The sequence below is a fragment of the Sceloporus occidentalis genome, unplaced genomic scaffold (genome assembly GCF_023333645.1).
Source record: "Sceloporus occidentalis isolate IW3139 unplaced genomic scaffold, rSceOcc1.0.p SCAF_1, whole genome shotgun sequence".
NCBI classification, from domain to species: Eukaryota; Metazoa; Chordata; class Lepidosauria; order Squamata; family Phrynosomatidae; genus Sceloporus; species Sceloporus occidentalis.
Genome location: NW_028316981.1, coordinates 67,017,749 through 67,039,779, shown reverse-complemented (window position 1 = coordinate 67,039,779; position 22,031 = coordinate 67,017,749). Strand labels below are relative to the sequence as shown.

The 22,031-nt window shown below is 41.4% G+C and overlaps 1 protein-coding gene across 3 annotated transcripts in view; it reads left to right on the top strand.

Annotated features, from left to right (window-relative positions):
* The first annotated feature begins 13,367 nt into the window (after positions 1–13,367).
* The window catches only part of LOC149321517 (sodium- and chloride-dependent GABA transporter 3), a 156,382-nt gene continuing 147,718 nt past the window's right edge, over positions 13,368–22,031 (top strand). For all 3 annotated transcript variants that reach the window (XM_089523509.1, XM_089523504.1, XM_089523515.1), the window contains exons 1-2: positions 13,368–13,653; positions 15,169–15,401. In XM_089523509.1, the coding sequence (XP_089379635.1) occupies positions 15,182–15,401 (220 nt within the window). In that variant the 5' untranslated portion in view covers positions 13,368–13,653; positions 15,169–15,181. The remainder of the gene's footprint in view (positions 13,654–15,168; positions 15,402–22,031) is intronic.

Below are 22,031 nucleotides of genomic sequence, written 5' to 3'. Positions count from 1 at the left end.
GTATCCCTCAGATCCAGACCACAGCCAAGGCTTGTAGATTCTTTTTGTACAATGCTGCCAAAATCCGACCATATCTCTCCGCCTCTACTGCCAAGATCCTGGTCCATGCCCTAGTGATCTCATGACTTGATTACTGTAATGTCCTCCTGGCTGGGCTTCCTCTTTCTTACCTCTGTCAGCATTCAGCTGCACGCATTATCACTTCCACCCACCACTCTGACCACATCTCTCCTGTGTTGGCATCCCTTCACTGGCTCCCCCTCCCTTTCCGCATTCAGTATAAGCTCCTGCTGTCGACATTTAAATCCCTCCATGGACTGGCCTCTCCTTACTTATCAGACCTTCTTTCTCCTCACCTTTCCACCAGGGTCCTCCATTCTGGTAGTCAAGGTCTGCTGTCTCAGTCCAGGATTTCCTCTGCCCCATCCTGGATTCGCCCCTTTTTACTTGCTGCCCCTCACTCCTGGAACCTTCTTCCCCCACAAGCAAGAGCCATCACTTCTTTAACCAGCTTCAAAACGGAGTTGAAAACCATCCTGTTCAGTGAAGCCTTCCCAGGCATTGCATAATTGTCGCTTACTATTTGATGTTCTTTTGGTGCCTGTTTATCAAACCATTTCCTGTATTGCTATGTACTGTATATGCATTATCCTACTTGAGAGTATGTATTTTCCCTGGAAAATGATTAACCATCCATTATGAAGCCAAGCCCTCCCTCCAGTCCATCTGCCTTGGTCCAGGCCTTGGAGGTAGAGAGGAACTGCTGGACCTCTTACCCTTTCCCTCCACCACTCCCTTCTCCTTCTGTGTCATGTCTTTTTAGACTGTAAGCCCGAGGGCAGGGAACCGTCTAACTAAAAAGATTGCATGTACAGCGCTGTGTAAATTTACAGGGCTTCATAAATAAAGGTTAATAATTATCATAATAATTGAAATAGAATGATTGCCAGTTGGAAAGTGGGTCAGGTAAGGTTGCATTCTGTCAATCTATCTATTTAATTTGTTTGCTGAGAGCAGGATTGGACTTAGAGGAGGGAGGCTTAGAAATTGGAGGAAGGAACATCAGCAATTTAAGATATGCTGATGATGCCATAATACTAGCAGAAAATATCAGAGATATAGGAGTTTATCAGACAAGGGAAATTGGAAGTATAATCCAATGGCAATCCGAACGCAATCATGGGGTTTAACGTTATTGCGTGATAACCCACTACACACAAATTTGGGCAATGGGAAGTCAGTCCAAGCGCAATCATGGGGTTTCACGTTATTGTATGATAAACTACCACACACAAATTCAGGCAATGGCATGCTATTTTTGGATAATGGGAAGCCAGTTCGAACACAATTCGCATTCATGTAAATTCGCTGAACTAGCGAATTCACGTGAATGCGCTCTGGCCCCACTTTCTTTTCATTCGAAATTAAGAGAAATTCCTCACGTGTGATAAAGTCTATAGAAAGATTACTGAAGAAGGTCCAGGTAGAACGTTAAAAAGGCAGGTTTACAGCCAAACATCAAGAAAACAAAAAGTATGACCACAGACAATATACATAATTTTAAATCAGATGATGAAGAAATTGAAGTACTTCAAGGTTTTCCATATTTGGATTCAATCATCAATCAGAGCAGAGACTGCAGTCAAGAATTGGAAAGACTAGGGCTTGGGAAGGCAGCTATAAAGGAACTAGACAAGATCCTGAAGTATAAAGATATATCATTAAATAGTACAGTTAGGATTGTCCATGCCATTGTAATTCCTATTTCTATGTATGATTGTGAGAGCTAGAAAGTGAAGAAAGCTGATAGAAAGAAAATCAACTCATTTGAGATATGCTGCTGTTCAGAGAATGGAGTGGACTGCTAAAAAGACCAATGGATGGATCCTAGAGCAGATCAGGCCCAAACCCTCCTTGGAAGCAAAGATGACTAAACTGAGGTTGTCATATTTTTGCCATATCATGAGAAGAAAGGACTCACTAGAAAAAGTATAATGCTTGGTAAAGGCAATTGGAAAAGAGGAAGACCACAATCCAGATAGATAGATTCAATCAAATAAGCCATGGCCATGATTTTTCAGGAACTGAGCAGGGCAGGTTGAGGATAGGGTGGCTTGGAGGTCTCTCATTCATAGGGTCATCATGCACTGAGGTTGACTAGAAAGCAGTTAACAACAACAAAGTCCATGAAGGAATTGTGAGTTTTTGGAGCTAGTGAAAAGCATGGCCAAATACCCTTGGCTGCCTAATATACAGCCAATAACTTTCTGGACTTAAATAACTTTGGAAGGAATTCCTACAACACCTCTGTGAAGGGACTGGCAAACTGAATTCTGGATGCCCTATGTTGATACGGTGGTGATATCTTACTTTTCCTTCTGTCTTCAGAAGGGAACTGGGACTTGCAATTCCATGTTATTATAAATTGGTGTTTTGTGTGTGAGAAATTTGCCTGCATACTAGCTACTGTTCAATAATCTTGCAAAGAACATCTTGAGTGTACCAAGGTGAAGGAGGGCAGCTTCGAAAACCCAAGTAAAGCCAACCAATCATAGCATTTCATATGCTGTGACGGGGGACAGATAAAAACCAGAAGCTTGTCTGTTTAAAAAATCAGAGAAGTTCAAATAGAAATAGAGATAGGGACATATAGGAATGGATTAAATCTGGAGAAGATCAGATGAGAGAGGACCAGTTAGAAACAGAGAAATGATAAGGGCTAGGAACAGATAGGAGGAAAGTGACAGAATGAACTTCAATTTGATGGGAGCTGAGAGTGTCGAAATAGTTTAGAGAGATGTATTATTTTGTTTTATCTGAAATATTACGTTATACTTAATTTGCTTGTTATACAGTAAATCTTTATTGTTTTTATTTTCTCTGTCTGTTGTAATTTAAGAATTCCTAAGTGAGACCTGAACTCAATGACCTCTACATCTGCTTATGTATACTGTCCCATTGTGGCCTGAGACCCAGATTCAAGAAGAGATTTTAAGGGTAAAAAGGAACAACAACAACAACAACAACTTTATAATGCCCTTTTCACCAAATATATTTTGACATATATAATCAAAAACAAAACAATAAAACACACCCTATAAAATCCTAAAATCCTAAAATAATATACCATGTCGGCCACCTTAGGCACACTCAGCAACTTAACCCAGTGAATCAAAGAGGAAGGTCTTCAACCCTTTATGGAAGCAAATAAGAGTCTCCTCCAGGAGGAGATGCAAAGGAAGACTGTTCCACAAATGGCAAGCCAGATCTAGCCTTGATAGAGCCATGCATGTTGGTGGAAATGGCAATGATCTGTAGATCTTAAATTCCTAGATGGTACAAACCATACTAGCCAGATACTAGCGGAACATAAAACACAGGTCCTTAAATACCAGGACGTAAAGCCTGTAAAATGAGCCTTGGCCCGAATTGGTAGCCAGAGGAGGGATCTACAAGGGGAAGAGATATGTGAGTATATAGCAAGATTTAAAACAACCCGAACAGCACTGTTCTGGATTAAAACTAGAGAAGTGAGAGAGCAGGAAGACAAATCTGCCAGTAGGCTATTACAACAGTCCAGGCGTGAAATAACCAAGGCCTGGTCAAGCAAATGGGCAGTCTCAATGGTCAACAACCTATGGATCCTACAAATATTCACAAGATGAAAGTTACATGCCTTTGCAGTTGCCCTGATAAAGGGGGACAAATCATCATCCAGCAGGACTCCAAGGTTCCTGGCAACTGAGACACAGGCCAGTGTGTAACCCTGTAAACTCAGTGAAAGGCATGACATTGGGGCTACCAGGCAGTCAGGATAAAACACCAGGATCACTGTTTCATTCATGTTCAGCTTCAGACAGTGCATGATCAGAAACGTTGAGGTATGGAGCAGCATGGAAAATGTTCATATGTGGCAGAGAAGCTAATGGACACTCACTGCTCCTAACCAGGAACTAGTTGCAGCTGTGGCTCCAGACAGCAGGCGATTGTTTAAGGTCACAGAGTGTGCCAGAGAGCAGCACGTAGCACTTATGTAAATATGCTGTGTCATCTGGAATGGTGGACAGTAATCCAGGTAACACAGGAAATCGTACAGGAAGGGCTGAGCTAGATTGCCACATGGCAAAAGTGTATAATAAAATGTTAAGCTGGATCCATAAATCTTACTCTTTATTAATAACAATACTAAAACAATACCAATAAATAAATAAATATTATTCTTTTTTTATTAATAGCCATACCAAAACTTACAAAACCTCTTTTTTCCTTATTTAAACTGGGATTTTATTGTTGTTGTTGCCATATGCCTGCAAGTTGACTCTGACTTATACAGTAGTGGCACTATTATAGGATTTTTTGGGGCAATATTTATATATAAGAGGTTTGCTATTGTTGACAGAATAGTCGAACAGCCAACCTACTAAACCATGTTGGCTCTTCCAAATTTCATGATCAAAACTTAAACAAACAACATATACCATTGTGTTCAAAGTTCCTTCCTGGAATCCAGTCACATTATCTTACTCTGTCATCCACTTAATTTAAAGCAGAGGGCATAGATTTTTAGCTTTAGGAAAGGGGATGAAATAAGGAACAGTTGGCCCTCCACTTTTGTGTGTTTAACATTTGTGGATTTGATAATTCACAAGTTTGTCCATGCGTGTGACTCCTCCTCCTCCTCCTCCTCCCCCTCCCCCTCCCTATTGGGCTTTTTCCCTTAAGGGAAAAAGCTCAGGAGGGAAGGAGCAGCCAGGCAAGCTGTCTAAAGCAGAATGGGATGGCGAGAGGGGAATGCTTGTGTGCTCTTCTACCCCCCCATCCTTTAGCCAGCTTGGGGGGAGGCGGGAGGGGCGTATGTGCATAGGGGGGAAGAAGCGCACTTGAATGCCCCCTTCCACCTTCCCAAACCTAATCACGGTTTTCCCACTTTCACAGGGATCCTGTGTCCCTAACCTCTGTGAATGTGGTGGTCAGACTGTATAACAATTTACCAAATAACATAATATCAGACTAATATCAAATGACATGAATATAAAATTAAAGGAAAAATTAATCTAAAATGAACATTCTTACTCTGTAGTAGAGTTATAAATTATAATCCTATTGTGTTAGACTCCCCCCCACCAAAAAACAGTAAAATATAATGCTCTTAGTCTTTTAACACTAAACATTTTAAGACATTTCTTCACTGCTATGCTCTTTATGTATTATTTCATACCCAAAAAGGCAGTTAAGAGATAAGCTGTCATTTTGCTGTCCTTTTTTAACTGAGGGGAATTTGCTAGTGTAGAATAATTAATGTGCTGACTTATCTTCAAAAGGTCTTCTTGAGTCCAGCTGTAATGGGGTGATCCATATTTCCATGGCTTCTGTCCAATCTTGTGTCCCATATTTTATTTTCAAAGGCAGATCCTGGACTTTAATTATGTTCAGTACAACTGTAAAGATCCATTATGGAATTTATTGAACTAAAGTTTTTGGCTCATAGAAGCATTCTAGGCTTTAGTTCTTGTTAAGAGAAGGACATGTTCTCATCTCCTTCTAATGACCTTCTCATACAGAACTGACTGGCCAGTGTGCAAATAGAAAGACTAAAGAGTCTTAAATGTCATCCAGCATAGTTCTCCATATATATTTGTTTTTTTAGAGTCCAGATCAACAATATGAGGTACCACCTGTTTGGGAAACTGATGAATCACACACACTAAGAAAATTATCATGCCACAATATATTGAAGAAATGTATAAAAGAACCCAAGGAGAATGCCAAATCCTGGACGCTGATGGAGAGAAAAGATTGAGCAGCAAGTTGTACACACAGGGTCTGTCATGATGCCGTGTCCAGTCTCCTTGCCCACAAATGAGCAAACAAGTGTGTACTACCAGATAGGTAGGCATGAGAAATGGTCTCATGTGTATTATTATGTGGAAGACAGTGCTTAAGTGGGGACATAAGGTATATTTGAGATATGACAGATGATTATTATAATGAATAATTTGAAAATGGACAATTTAGATCAGACATAGATTTAACTGAAAATCTGAAATTGGGGATATTGTATGAAATTGCTGCAATTTTGATTCATGAGGTGAACTAGTTTACTGAACATATAGAGAGTATCCTATTAATAACTGATTTAATGTTTCACTCATTAGGCAATGTGAGGGGCAGCTATGAAAGAATTAGACAAGATCCTAAAAAGTAAAGATATACAACTGAGCACTAAAGTTTGAATTGTCAAAGCCATTCCCCATCGTTATGTACAGATGTGAGAGCTGGACAGTGAAGCAAGTGGGTAAAAAGAAACAACTCTTTTGAGATGTGGTGCTGGAGAAACAGAGCAGTGGAGGCTAAGAGGTTTTGGAGATGTCTCAGCCACAGGGTCCCCATGAGTCGGGGTTCACTCAAGGGCAGTTAATAACAAGAAACAATGGCCACAGTCCTGTTGGTGCACCAAGCTGGCGCAACTATATCAGCATTAGGGAGTGGTGGCAAAAGGAGAAGACCTGGAAGCACTGTGTCCATGAAGAAAGCAAGGATTTCAGAAATAAGCCACTGTGTGACTCTGGAACAAATTCAATTGCTAGCAAAGTGTATCAACAGGATTATAACCAATGTGTACTATATGGTGGTAACCATATTGTTATGGTTGATGGAATGCTTCCATTTTGTCTCTCCCACAGAAAAGAATGATGGGTGGTGTTTCTTTTTCTCTTTGGCAACCTTTTTGTTACTGCACCTATTAACTGATGCTGCAGTTCTAGTTCTTAATAGTCTGAAGTTTCTGCGATTGCTTTTCAGGAACATGGACAAAGGGGAGTCCTAATTCCTGTCATTCCTCTTTACAAATAACTAGCAAAGTACTTCATCACATTATTTACTACAGTACTCACTACTTTTTTTGTAACTTTCTCTGACTTTTTAAATAAAAATGTACGACTAGTAAGAGAATAATATAAAACCTAACAAGATGTCTTTTAAAATAATGACTCAGTTATTACAAAATATTGCTCATGTACCAATAAAACAACTGTCTTGTTGAGTTTCTATTGGAATGTAACTTAATGACATCTTCATTAATTGTAGTTAGTTATAGGTAACAATGTTTGTAATTCATTACTTTCAAACTCTGACATGTCTCATCACTTTATTTTTCACTTGTCTTAAATTGTTAAACAAATAAAGGTAAATTTCCCAACATTTGTCTATCTTTCTGTGTTTCAAAAAGCAAGGCAAATGTAAAAGAGAGGAGCTTCTAGTTTAAAGGAGAAAAATATGCTTGGAACTAGCCAACCCCCGACAAGAAGATCATTTGGACCACAGATCACTCTTCATGCTAATTCAAAATATGGGCATATGGATAGATCCTTACACCTTAATACCTACTCCAAGTAAATGCAAGAGTCATGCTATGGTCTTTGATTTCCCGAAAGAGAGTGAGCTGTAACAGCGGTTTAAAACCAGAGTCATGTCTGTGTTATGCCCAAGATTGTAAGGGCTACCTGTTTATCCTGAGAGTGTGTAATGAAAATCTCCCTCTCCAGGGACTTATTCACAGTAGGGCTGACACAGACATTGAGACACCAAATTTGGTTTTAAACACCATGCATGTAACATTTATTGAATCACAAAGTAATACAACCATTGATTATCAAGAGCTCTTTCACTCACACATTCATACAATACTCACACACACTTTCCTTCTGCCGAACATTGATCAGTTGTTCTTGAAGGCTGGGGATGACACCGTTGCCGCAGTAGATGCCAACAAAATGGAGATGAAAGTCCAGGGTCTTTATACTTTTTCTTCTCTCTGGCTCTTGGCTGCTGAAGTCTTGCAATATTGCAGCCCATTACTCAACTTCCTCTTTTGGGAGGACAGACAGGTTGTTCAGATCAGTCCGTGTTCAAAGCAACTCGTTCTGTTCAAAGTTCTCCATTGTCCTGTCAGTTCCTCATCATGGCGACTCAGGAGATAAGGTTCTTCCCGGTCATAGTTCGTCACACCTGGACGGCACCCCGCTTCAGCTTCCAAGTTTTCAGACCTTCCTCGTCTCGGTTGCCAAATACCTTCGTCACATCAATGCTTTGCGCGGAACCATCTTGTTTGGTCCTTTAGCTATGTTTAAAGCACAATTCCTTGGTTCTTCGGTTCTTCAGCTCTGGGTTTAAGTCAGAACTCACGCATTCGTCTTACATCTGTAGGACTCTATACCCTTCACAGCCCAAAGTAAGGGAATTCCGACCCTCAACAAGTTCTAAACATTCACACTTGAATTTTACCTGAATTCCACCTGAATTTCTACCTCCAGAAAAAAGAAGCGTAGCCCAGTTTTATGCTATGTACTATTGAAATTTGCTGTCAAAAAGTGGTGTTGGTTAAGAATTCGATAGTGTAAGGTTATTTACCTTCCATGATAAGATGTTCATGTTTAAGCCTGAAAACCTTAAATGAACCAGATCCTGATAAAATGCAGCCTTGCCCACCCCCCACCCCCCCTTAGCAGTTGAAAACCATTGTGATTCTCCATATTCTATGCTGACAGTAGCCTCTTGAGTACAGGTTGCATTATAATCAAATACTGTGGCACACCATTTCTTTAAATGTAATCCATAGTTTTTAATGACCTATACAATCAAAGGCTTTGCTATAACCTAGAAATTAGAGGGTGATTTTCTTCTGAAATTCTCTGGTGTGCTCCATTATCCAACATATGTTAGCAACACCATCCCTATTGCCTCTTCTCTGAAAGCAACTTGAACATCTGATATTTGTTCCACCATATACATATGGTAAAATTGTGAGCATCGTTTTTCTTGCATGGCATATTAATGAAGTAGTCCTGTGATTGCTGCAATCCCTTGTTGTCCCCTTTTTGGGACCTAGAATGTATATTGAGCATTTCAAATCTGTCAGCCATTGTTATATTTTCCATATTTCCAGATTTTAGTTAGAACCAGAGTATATTCTGTCTCTGTAGCTTGGAGCACCTTTATTGATATGCCACCTGTTCCTGGTGATTTATTTCTCCCAAGTGCTTCCAGTGCAGCTTCTATTTCCCATTGAAGAATTGAGGATTCATCTCAAAATGCTTATTATCTGAATTAATGTTTCATACTTTTATATAGCTCTTTTATACAGTTCTTCAGTGTATTTTTTCCACTGGCTTTTTATTTCTTTCTTTTTTTTTTTAATCATACAGTGTATTCCTTGCTGGTACACTTGGCTTAAATTTCCCTTTGATTTCTCAGATCTTGTGGAAAAGGTCTATTGTTCTGTCTTTCTTGTTGTTGTCTTCCATTTCTCCACATCGATTGTTATCATAGTTCTCTTTGTCCCTGCACACAAGTCATTACACTATTGTGTTCAGAGTTCTGACCCTTTTACTTTTGCTTCCCGTCTGTTTGTAGCTGCTTGAAGGGTTTCAATTTTCATCCATTGAGGCTTCATCTTTTTGCATTCCTTCCTGACAATGTTCCTGCTTTAACCCAGAGTTCTTCAGGATCCCAGTCAATTAAGCTGAGTAGTGCAAATCTATTTTTATACATCTTTAATTTTTACAGAGATGTTCATTAGCTTGTATCTTGGCACAAAGATTGGTTTAGTGTTCTTTAGCTTTCCTCTAATTAGCAGTTTATGATCTGTGCCACAATCTGCTCCTGGTCTTGTTTTTGCGGGGATAATGGAGCTTCTCCTAATTCCAGTAATGTAGTCTATCTGATTTATGTATTAGCCATTAGGTGATATCCAGGTGTACAGACACCTCCTTGGTTGTTCAAAAAATGTGTCTGTGATTAACAAACTGTTGGCCTCACAAAATTCAACAAATTGATCTCTTTCTTCATTTCTTGATCCTGGGCAAAATGCTCCTAACAGTGTTTAGTTCTGCCTTGCTTTCAACTTTTAACTTTTAATTGCCTATGATTACCAACATGTCTTTTGTTGTGCAATCAATTTCCTCTTGGACTCCAGCACAGAATCTTTCTATTTCTTCCTCTTCTGCCTCTGTAGTTGGAGCATAAATTTGGATTAAGGTTAGATTGATGAGTTTTCCCTTTAGCTTTATTGATATGACTTGGTCAGACTTTGCATTATATCTTCTGCTATGTCTGCTTTTGCAGTCCTTACTGTTAATGCCACCCCATTTCTTCTTAGATTTTTATTTCCTGATTAAAGGTATAATTATCTGATTCAAAATGTTCCATTCCTGTCCACTTTAGCTACTCACCCCAAATATTGTAATGTAAATACGTTCCATGTTTTGTTTTATGATATCCAGCTTCCCCTGATATATGTCTCACATTCTATGTTCCTATAAAACATATGTTGTGGGGCACTGGGTTTCCTGAACACATCAACAGCTGAACTTCTTTTCAGCTTGAGACCAGTTTCATTGTTAGCCATAGCGCTATTGGTACTTGTCCTCTGCTCTTCTCAGAAGCTTGCTGAGTGCCTTTCAACCTGACAGTCTCTTCTTCTGGCAGTATCTCTTGTTTAATTTTGGATTAGCCACAGGGAGTCTTATGTTCTTAGCAACTTTTCTGGGGATGAGGTTGGAAGACACAACAGGGCTTCCAGATTTATAGAGACAGTATAACTCAAATTTTGAAATGCCTGTATTTTAAGCTACTACTTCTTAAGACAATTACTACATCACATATTTTTATTGCTCTTGTGGATTTATAATTGCATTAATGGGTTACAAATTATTTAAGGACCGCATTTTCCTTTGCCACTACATAGAAAGTTTCTGGATATTACTTGTCCATCTAGCCTTCAGAATGATCTACATGACAGGAGCTATCTGAGACTCAACAGAGGTCTTCTTCCACAGCTGCTAAAAACATATCCTTTTATATGAAATGGGAATGCTTATCCATGTCCATAATTTTGAGAACCAGTGTGCAATGGCTAGTCTGGATTATTTTAAGATGCCACACATTGATATGTGCCAAAGATACTTCTGTACACTTAAACACATAATAACTGTTTGTAGAGATGTGTGCAAATATATAAGCAGTAAACAGTGGGGTCATTTACACTACATTATAGATCGGTTCACAAACCGGTTTATAAATGGATAATTCCCACTGGCGTCGGTTTTTGCACACCCGAATTGAGGTGGATCCGGGGCAAATCCCCCTTATCATGGGTTTTCCGAAAGTGGTTTTTCCCCAGTTTCTTTTGGAAAACCCTTTTTTTGCATGGTGCCCCAGTCACTTGGCAAGTATCATTTTTTGCAAGTGCTGAGTGCCAGTTTCCTGCTTCTAAACTGTCGTCCATGTAATTCTTTTACTCCTGCAACAGGGGAACTTCGCCAGACCTGTTGATTTTTTTTTTAAGTTTGTGATAGAATATGAAAATTTTTGTGCTACCACATATTTTTTTCCTTTCGCCTTCTCCCCCCACTGCAACCAAAAGTTCATATATGTACTTTTTGCTTGGATATTGCCAAGGTTGGCATTTGAGGTTTTGATTTTTTTATTTTTTAAAAAAATTAGATAGATTATGCGAACGTTTGGTATTTGTGTGACATGCATTTACTAATCTATTCACTGACAGAGTATGCGATGTCTGGGATTTATGTGTTGACTCTTGCAGGGTGTCATTCCCCATTCCATCCTCAGACAGAACTTTCCATATGGCTGCAATATTACTAGACGCTGCTAATTTGAGGGGCCATTGGAGCTTCGTGTTCCCAAATCAACCGGATGCTCATATTCTGTTAGATTTTTTTAAACCCACAGTTGATGAAAAAATGACTGCAGTAGATACTAGCCACTGATGAAAGAACAAAAAACCCAGGAATGATAGAAAACGATCAGTTTAAGTATTTTAAATTGATACTTTGTAAGTGTGAACATCCATCGAGTTAAATTGCACTGGGGAGGTTTGATCGGGGTAAAGGTAATGGAAACTTCCATTCCAGACATATTTGGTATTGGAGGAATGGATCTGCCCCAGTCTACCCAGAACAAAAGTGCTAGTGTGAAAGGGGCCAGTTTTTGCATGCCTGCATAATGTGTGTTAATCAGTCCCAAAGGCAGGGAAGATTATGTACTGTAGTTACTGTAGGCCAGGGACAGACAAGATATGGCCCTGGTGGTGGGTTGGTTAAATGCCTGTACTGCAGCCACTCATTCACAAACCATAAGGTTGTGAGTTCAATACAAGTTAAGGGGGCTCAAGCTTGACTCAGGTTTGCATCCTTCCTTAGGTGGCTAAAAATGAGTACCCATATTGTTGGGGGCAATTAGCTTACACTTTGTAAACCGCTCAGGGTGTGCTTAAGTGCACTGATAAACTGTATAGAAATGTACTTGCTGTTGCTATTGCTACATGCATCCCTTAAAACACTGTTGTTGTTGGCATGTCTGTTTCCCCTGTGTGATCATTTCTCAAGGGTTTGTCTCACATGCCTTCCAGATGCTGTACTGCAACTACCAGTAGCAAGGCAACAGAGAAGAATGCTGAGAGGTGCCATCCAGCAACATCTAGTGGGCCTTTCCACTTCTATAGCCTAGATCTTGTGTAGTTGCCACTGACTTTAAGTGGCAACCATGCCAGTGCTAGTCATAGTGGAGAGTCAGTCCAGCCCCCATTTTGAAGCTGCTCACTCTTGCTCTGGCCCTCTGCCCCTTATTTCAAGGCGGTGCAATCTCACTGACAAAATGGAAATACAGTTGGCCCTCGATATCCACGGATTCTTTACCCATGGATTCAAGCATCCATGGTTTGAAAACAATCAAAAAATATCTCAAGTCCAAAAAGCAAAGCTTGAGTTTGCCATTTTATAGAGGGAGCACCATTTTACTATCCATTGTATTGAATGGGGCTGGTGTATCCACAGTTTTGGTAACCACTGTGGGGACTGGAACCAAATCCCAAGAGGGCTGGCTATATTGGTGTCTCAGCTGTTGATCACTTTCCCAGGGGTTTCGTGGGCAAAACGTTTGGAGGAACAGGCAAGCCCCAGGGCAGCAAAGGCCTCTTTGCCAAGATGCCAGCACAGAGCTGTCTAAACCAGAAGGGAGGGGGGCATTCCCTTCCCTCAACATTCCCCATTCCGGACAAATGGAGGACTGGGGCCAACTCCAAAGCTCCCAACCCTTAACTAGGGAGGGGATTCCCTGAGGGCTTCCCTCCTGAAGAAGGGGGCTGAGGGGCAGGGCAGGCAGCAGCAGCAGCAGCAGGAGGAGGAGAACTGCTTGGAGCCTTCCTCCTCCTCCTCCTCCTCCTCCCTTGCTGAGGCGGTGGGCCCAGGCCCAGGGCGGGAGGCGGGCAAAGAGCCGGAGGGAGGGAGGGAGGGAGGGGGCGGTGGGTGGCTCCTCCTTTGCCTCAGTCGCCCCTTTTGGCTGCCCTGGGAGTCTCCTCAGCCTTTGCAGACAGGGAAGAGGAGAAGAAGGAGGAGGAGGAGGAGGAGGAGAAGCCCCTGCCTATCAGGACCAGCCTCCATCTCTGCTGCCTGCCTGCCTGCCTGCCTTCCCTCCATCCTTCCATCCCTGCCTGCCTCCCACCCGCCGCCTCCTCCTCCTCCTCCTGGTTCTGCTGCTCTTGCCGCCTCCGCGGGCGCCTGCCTGCCAGCCCCACCGAGCCCCCCGCGCAACAGGACGGCTCCCGCCAGCTTGGCCCCGCTCTGCCCTCGCCCCGGGGTGAGTAGCAAGAAGAAGCAGAAGACCGAGAGCCCCCTGCCCTGCCCTCCCTGCCCTCCCTTCCCGCCTTCCTCCGCAGCCAGAGCCCAGGGCTGCTCGACAGGTTGCCAGAGGACCAGCCTGGCCAGAGGGGGCTTGGGCTCCTCCTGCTCCTCCTTTCCCTGAGAGGAGCTCTCTCTCCTGCTGCTGCCTCCTGCCCAGGTGCCAGCCCCCCCCCCCCCTCCTGCCTTTGGAGCAGGGCTCAGAGAAGCCCGCCGTGGCTGCAGTGATTCAGAGGAAGCCTGTGGAGCTTTGCATCTGCTCCCGTCCTCCTTTTTTGGCCCCCACGTCCTCCATTGCCAGGTCCCTTGTGCCCCTTTCAGGGTCCTCCTCCTTCCCCAGGACCTCTCCTACCTTCTTCCCTCCAGCTGGAATGCCAGAAAGGTCCTCCCTTTGGAGCAGGGCTCTCAGAAGCATGCCTTTGTATTTATTTATTTATTCGAAGCGTGTGGAGCTATTCATGTCCTCACATCCTCCATATTTCCCTCATTTCTAGCTACTTTGCCCTCCTTTCAGGGTGACCACAGGTGGCCCTCCTCCTTTCCCAGGACCTGCTCCAGCTTTTAATTCCCCAAAAGGTCCTCCTTTGGAGCAGGACTCCATGCCCTTGTACTGATTTATATGAAGTCTTTGGAGCTTTGCATTTGCTCACATCCTCCCTTTTTTCTTGCATGTCCTCCATTTTGCAGTGCCTTGCCCATCTTTCAGGGTGGCCAGAAGTTCTCCACCTTCCCAGGACCTCTCCTACCTTTCTGCCTTCTGTCCAGGTGGAATCCCAGGTGGAAGTCCTCCCTTTGGAGCAGGACTCAGAGAAGCCTGCCCTTGTATTTCTTTACATGAAATGTTTGGAGCTTTGGTCACATCCTCCATGTTTTTCTTCCATGCCCTCCATTTCGCAGTGCCTTGTCCTCCTTGGCGATGGGGACCACCACCTCTGGTTGAGGCACGGAGGGTCCTCCTGGTCAAGGGGAGGGATTTTGGAGGGAAAAGAAGAGAGTGCCTGGCTTCCTTAGCTCCCTTTCTCCAGATGGCAATTTTTATTTGTTTTAAAAAATGCTCTCTTGGCATATAGTCATGCTTTTGTTGTTGTTGTGTGCCTTCAGGTGCCTCCTAAGGGTGGACATGGGGTTGTTCCTTGGCAAGATTTGGTCAGAGGGGGTTTCCCATTGCCTTCCCTTGAGGCTGAGAGTGTGTGACTTGGCCACGGTCAATCCGTGGGTTTAATGGCCACATGGGGAATCAAACTCTGGTCTCCAGAGCCCTAGTCCAACACTCAAACCACTACGCCACACTGGTTTCTGTATAGTCATGCATAGTACCTTATAAAGTTTGCCACTCTTCTCTCTCTGGGTGTATGTGTGTTTGTGTGTGTGAAAGGAGGCAAGGATTGGAGGGCTAGGTGGATATTCTGTATATCTGTACCTTTCTCACAACTTCTCTTCCCCCCTTTTTCAAATCCTTGTATTTTTCATCCAGGCTGGAAAGAGTCATGACAGCTGAAAAGACTATTCCTATCATTAATGGGAAACCAGAGGATGCTCTGGACCCCGAAGCCTCAAGTACCAACCTGGTCCACAGCAATGATAAGAAAGTGCATGAAAGGGGCCACTGGAACAACAAGGTGGAGTTTGTGCTTTCCGTGGCAGGGGAGATCATTGGGTTGGGAAATGTGTGGCGATTCCCATATCTCTGCTACAAAAATGGAGGAGGTAAGATTGTACCTTGTTCCAATAGCTTCCACGTGCTGTGTAACTTGCAATGAAAACAAAAGCAATTTGTTGAATTGGAAGAAATGATGATTTATCACAATGTTAAGATTATGGAGGCATGGAAGTGATTTGCAGATCACTCAGTCTGTGTATAAACTATTCAGACTCATCTAGATATGTTGACTGATGGAAGGTTTGGTTATGTTGACTCAGTGGGATTGGAGAACATGCCAGACATAGGTTCATGTGATCTATTTGGAAGTTTTTTTTTTTTTTTGGTTGTTTGTTTTTGATTTTAATGGTAGACATCAGTTTTAGCTCTAAAATCAATGTTCTAAGGCTTGCCACTGAATATGGTAAATCTGAGGCAAAATCTGGAAGAAAATCCATATTGGTCTCTTCCAGGAAGAACAGACTAAATGTTTATCCTGGCAAGAGATTTTATAGGCAAGAGTATATTCATCACATTGGTGGTGGACAAGAAAAAAAAGATGAGATATTGACTTACCTTGTGTACATATAAAACATCTTGAAAACCGCAGGGATGGGATAAAAGATTGTCTAGTCTGTGGAGACTTTGTCCACAATATATTGATTGGTTGGTCTTTGAAGTCCCAAATAAACTTTTTATACTAAGTTTTGGTAAAATGTCTCCCATATTGGCACATGTGATTTTTCCTGCTCTGTTTAATTATAGTCATAGAGATATGTCTACATCCACACAGTGTGGTAGTAAGTATATTTACTAGTCAAGAAAAGCCAGTGCAAGATTTGTCTTACAGTAGCCATGAGTCAGAAATGAGTTGAAGGCATACAACAACAAAGGTTGCTAAATTCATTAGGACTTACTCTATGGGAAGACTACTTAGAACAGAAGCCTTTTTTGACTTTCTGGGGGTGCGAGTGGGAAATATGTGTTCCAGAACTGAAGTGATCCACTGTAGAGTACTTAAGGCTTTCTTCAAAATGTTGTGGGACCTTTCCAGAGCAGCTTAAAGTGTACTGGGTAATCCCTGAAGAATTTGGTTCAAAATTTATACACCCTCACCTCTCAAAAAGAAAAGTACCAGGCAAGGAGGAGGAAGAGAAGTGTGAAGTAGTCTCATGGCTGAGGGCCTTAGTTTTCCACCTGGAAATAACTTTACCAAGGCTCTTGTTTTTATAATTGCAGTGGTTTGAGGAGAGGTGTAGAGGGAACTTAATGTTTGGTATCAATTCAACACCAAACAAAAGGCTTTATACCATTTTCTCATTTAGCTTTACTCCTCCGTCCTCATATCCTTTGGGAATTTTGTACACTGCTTTGCTAATGGCATTTCTAGTATGTGTGCTATTTTCATAAAATTAAACCAAAAACCATGGAAGATAGCAGTGAATCCCTCCTTCCACACTTTAAAGAATTTGCATAAACAAAAGACACTTTTCCTTTTGACAAGTTATACATCTCGGAGCATCATTTTGATGGAAATTCACTTCCACACAACAGGACTGGAGAATATCATTCCCTTTAAAACTGTAAATATTGTCCTTATACAACTATTCTATCTGTCTCAAACATGACAGGCTTTATCTCTCAGAAAGGACAACTATGCTAGTAATCATCATTGATTCTGCCAAGAAGTGAAAAAGTGAAAAAGTTATGGATGTTCTTTAAAATCCATAAAAACCCTTCATTTGAAAAGCCACCAAGCACAGAAATGCCTGCACCTGATATTTGCCTGTCTAATATTTGCCAGGCTTCATCTTGTTGAAACGAAGTAATATGTCTTATAATTGATCAATTTCTGTGGAAAAAATAGAACAGGTTACTTTAATGTGTAAGTACATGGAAAAAACATAAATTCTCAGAGTCTCAGTGAAGGTTGGCTTTGGGTCCAAGGCAAAGTGAGTTGGGAGTGGAAGAGTTTGAGGCTGATGAACCCACTTCGTTGCTATGGAATACTGTGATGGCCATCAACTTTAAATGTCTTTTAAAAGGGATTGGTTAGATATGCCTTTTTACTTATTAGTTGTATATATATTCTATCTCTTCTTTAGTAAGCACAATATAGTGCATGTGACTGCCCTCCTGCCCATTCTACTATCACAACAGTCCTACGAGATAGGTAAGGGACAAGACCACTCAAAGAGTGTCATGGCTTAGCGAAGACTTAAATTTCAATATCTAAAATACTACTCCAGCATTCTAGTTATTATATCATACAGGCTCTCATGAAACAGCAGGGAGATAAAAACTTAACTGTCTGCCACAGTTCAGTACAGAACTTAATTTGTATATAAGCCCAATAATTCCTCTGGCCATAATGTTTACAGTAAGAAAACCACTGAATGTTTGGGACATTTAGCATTGCTTGTTGGACATAGAGGTCAGAATACTTTTGAAGTTCTGTTGAATTTTCAACTCCCCCCTCCCCTTTAACTGTAAACATTAAAACTACACTATATATTGGAATTGCTTTGGAAACTGTTTTTGTACTATTTTGCTATGTGAGTATGCTTGTTTGAAAAAAAAAATCAAAGCTGTCTTGTGTATGCAGAATTAGTTGTTTGGTGCTTTGGATCTTGGCCAGGACTCCTACATGAGATGGTCTAATATACTGTGATAGTATGACAATGCTCATGTTATTAGTGGAAGAAGGAAGACACAGTGGGTTATGAGCCACTGAGGCAGATACATACTGAAATAACATGGAGCACATGGAGCTATGAAACAGAATGAAATGTTATTCATGGTAGAGCTGTAGTAGAAATAATGATAAATCAAAAGAAAATACATGCTGTAAATATTGGATACATTCCAATAATACATTCTTCTTGTTAAAGCTTTCAAGTTATTTCTAGCTTATGGCAATCCTAAACCAAACCTATTATTGGGTTTTCTTGGCAAGATTTGTTTAAAGTGAGATTTCCAGTGCCTTCCTTGGAGGCTGAGAGAATGTGACTTGCCCAGTGGGTTTCCATGGCTGAGTGGGGATTTGCATTATGGTCTCCTAGAGCCCTAGTCTGGCACTCAAACCATTACACTGCACTGACTCCCAATACTACATTGTTGTTGATGTAGTATACCTTGAAGTTGTTTTCAACATATGGTGACTCTAGGGTGAACCTATCATGGAGTTTTCTTGGCAAAATTTGTTCAGAAGGAGTTTGCCATTATCTTCCACTGAGACTGAGAGGTTATGAATTGCCCAAGGTCACCCAGTGGGTTTCATGGCTGAATGGACATTTGAAACCTGGTCTTGAGAGTCCTAGTCCAGCACCTTAACCACTATATCATGCTAGATCTCTGCAATAGTACATATAGTTTCTTATTTGTGAGGACTTACTTCTAAGTAAATTTATTTATTTATTTATTTATTTATGGTATTTATACCCCACCCTTCAGCCCTAAAGGCTATCAGAGCAGCTTACAATTATTATTTTTAATTAGACGGTTCCCTGCCCTCAGGTATACAGTCTAAAAAGACATGACACAAAAGGAGAAGGGAATGGTGGTGGGAAACAGGATGAGGTCTAGTGGTTCTTCTCTCTCTCTGAGGCCCGGACCAAGGCAGATGGACTAGAGGGAGGGCTCTTCTTCTTCAGGCTAGCCTTGGTGGAGCTGGGCCTGCCTGGTCACTCCCTCACAGGCTGAAGAATGACAGTTATCATGGAGGGAGGGCTCTTCTTCAGGCTTGCCTATTCAAATATTGAATTGAGCTTCAACAAACAGCAGTCATGAAACCATGTGCTAGTGGTGAGCACTGGTCTTGGCTATTGAAAATGATTTTCCTGTGCCATATGGTAACTAAGGGCCAATGCAGACCAGCACTTTATGCCAGCCTGGGCCCAAACTAGGGTTCAAATAGGGCTGAGTGTGCACATGCTCAAAGCCCTTCAGCTGGTGTATGGGTGCCATCTTGGCACACGCCCATCCATACGGGGTGTGCCATGATGATGCATGTGCGGCGCAGCACCTAAACGGCGCTGGCTGGAAGGGGCACCATCATGGTATGTGAGCACACCTGTGACGTCCCTTCAAAGAAGCTGCTCAGAGCAGCTTCTTTTAGGGAGCGGGTCGGTGCCCCAGCATGTGGCTGCTGCGGCACCGACCCAGGGCATACAGGGGTGGTATTTAGCCAACCATCTGTACTGCCCCTAAGTTGGCACATTGAAAGGCAGGAGTAACCAGGAGTCCATGAACTGGAATTCTCTTGGATTTATGTTAGGCTGAAATTTGTAAACAAATATATTTAACCAGTCCTGCACACACTGAAAATGTATGCCAAAATGCACTGAACTCATAGAACAACATGAAGACAACCATGCATTCAGTAGTCTGTATACCAAGCAGAACAGAAAGTGCCATTCTTTACTTTTTTACTTTTCTGCCAACCATGGTGGGCCACAGTCATATTTGTTTTTGGAATGAGAAGCACCAAAATGAATTCAGCCTCTTTGGTTTGCTACAGTGCTAAAAGCTCAGTGTGTAGGTGTGTTTGCTTTTCTGTGTTTTGCCTTCTGTTGCTACATAGTAGCAGAACAGCAAGACAAAATGAACTCATCTGTTCTAATCACAATTCTTGTAGATTATTGCTAGTCTGTTTCTCAAACTGATTTCATTATTCAAAGACATATTTGTGTTAATGTGGCAAATCAGTACGCAAAGGGGTCTTGTAGCACCTTTGAGACTAACTGGAAGAAAGAAGGTGGTAGCATGAGTCTTCCTAGATATGAGTTTACTTCCTTAGGTGTATGGAGAAGTAGATTTATGTCTACTAAACCTCATGCTACTAGCCTCTTTCTTTCAGTTAGTCTGAAAGGTACTACAAAATTCCTTTTGCATACTGTTTTCATTATGACAGTGAAGAACCTAGGAAGCCATGTTTGTGACCAACAATTTTTCCCCTCAGAATTTAAAGTACCTAGGGTAAAATAAATTATCTGCAATACAAATAACTGTATAAGATGTATAAGATTCTCTTTATTTTTTATTTGATTTTCTGAGCACACTTTTCAGTAATTAGTTCAATATTTACTCAGAATTTCATCTCTCAAACAGTGTTAAATCTAGTGAGGAAATATTAATGTCATGGGTAATCTGTTCTTTTACTAGCCCCCAAGTGGAAGAAAGAAACCGGTTTTCAAGATTTTGTTTAGAAAAGTCTGGTGAACTAGATTTCTGCATCTCTGTAAAGGCAGCATTTATATTTTATTCTTTCATTTAGGTAGTGTAATTCCTGAGAGCCAGAATCATTTGCTTTCTCTTGTCCATGTGCATATTGCATCATGCTTGTTGATAATGCCTGTGGTCAAATTATACCATTTTGCACAGATATTTGAGGAGTTATGATGCTAGACTGGGGGCACACAAACATCTTTTACACATGAAAACCAGTCCTAGGGATGCTTAAGGATGTAGCTTAAAAAAGAAGCTAAAACTGTTTCTTTCAAATAAAATAAGATCAGAAAGTTGCATCTTAAGAAATCTCAAAGCAATAGGTTGCAGTTGGGGCTCAGTGTAGGTTCTTCCAAAAGGTAAACCAAGAGTGGAAAATCATGATATATGAAGATGTCCATGTGTGATTTTGTTTTCTTTTGGAAAAGTCAGCTTATGATGTAGATGTGATTGAATTTTTAAGCAGTTGTAAATAAATGTCATTACTTGTTATAATGTACAGTAGCCCCTCTAGCAAAAACAGAAAATCGCCAGTGTTCAAGCCCCATTGAATGGCAACATGCACCCCATTTTGTCCCTCTCCATTTGCCACATGCAAACGGGTGAGGGATGCAGATCTGAAGTCCATGGAAATGGAGGGGTGACTATATTTGTTATTGTTGTTAACTGCCTTTGAGTTCATCTTGATTCGTGGCACCGCTGTGGATGAGACATCTCCAAGACGCCCTATCCTCCACTGTTCTCCTTAGATCCTGCAAATTCATATCTGTGACCAGCTTAATAAAATCCATTTGTTTAGCATGCAGCCTTCCTCTCTACTTCCTTCCATCTTTCCTAGGCCTCATTCTAACTACGTTTTAAACCAGTTAGCAAACTGGTTTGAATTGGTTTAAATTACTCTGGTTCGCATCTCAACTGAATCGCTGAAGTGGTTTGGAGAAGGGGGCCATGCACTAGACCCGTTTAACCTGCACGCTGATTTTTTCCACGTCTTTTTTACCAAATCGATTTAATGCAAATATGAACCAGATGTGGATTGGAATCGATTTATTATGATATATTAAGGGATCCTCAGGTGGATGTTTTTTGTGGCGCAGTAAAGCAGAAATGATAACCTGCATCCGCCCACTCTTGTACCCTCCTAATCTCCTGCACCAACAACTTTTTTCCCCAACTTTTTTCCAGACATATGTAAATCCGATTCCAGTGATGGACAAATAAAAAAAATAAACCTGCTGGAAACTATTCTATTTAAACCAATTCATTAGTCAATGTGAACTACAAGTGGGTTATCTACCTCAGGAAACGGTTTAAATAGAATTGATTCATACGTCAGTATGAACCACAAGTGGGTTATTTTAATGCCCGAAAATGCGATTGGGACAAATGTAGTGTGAACCACGCTCCAATGTTGAATCGATCCATTGATTTAGATTGTAAATTGATTCATTTGTAAGTGGGAATGAGTCCCT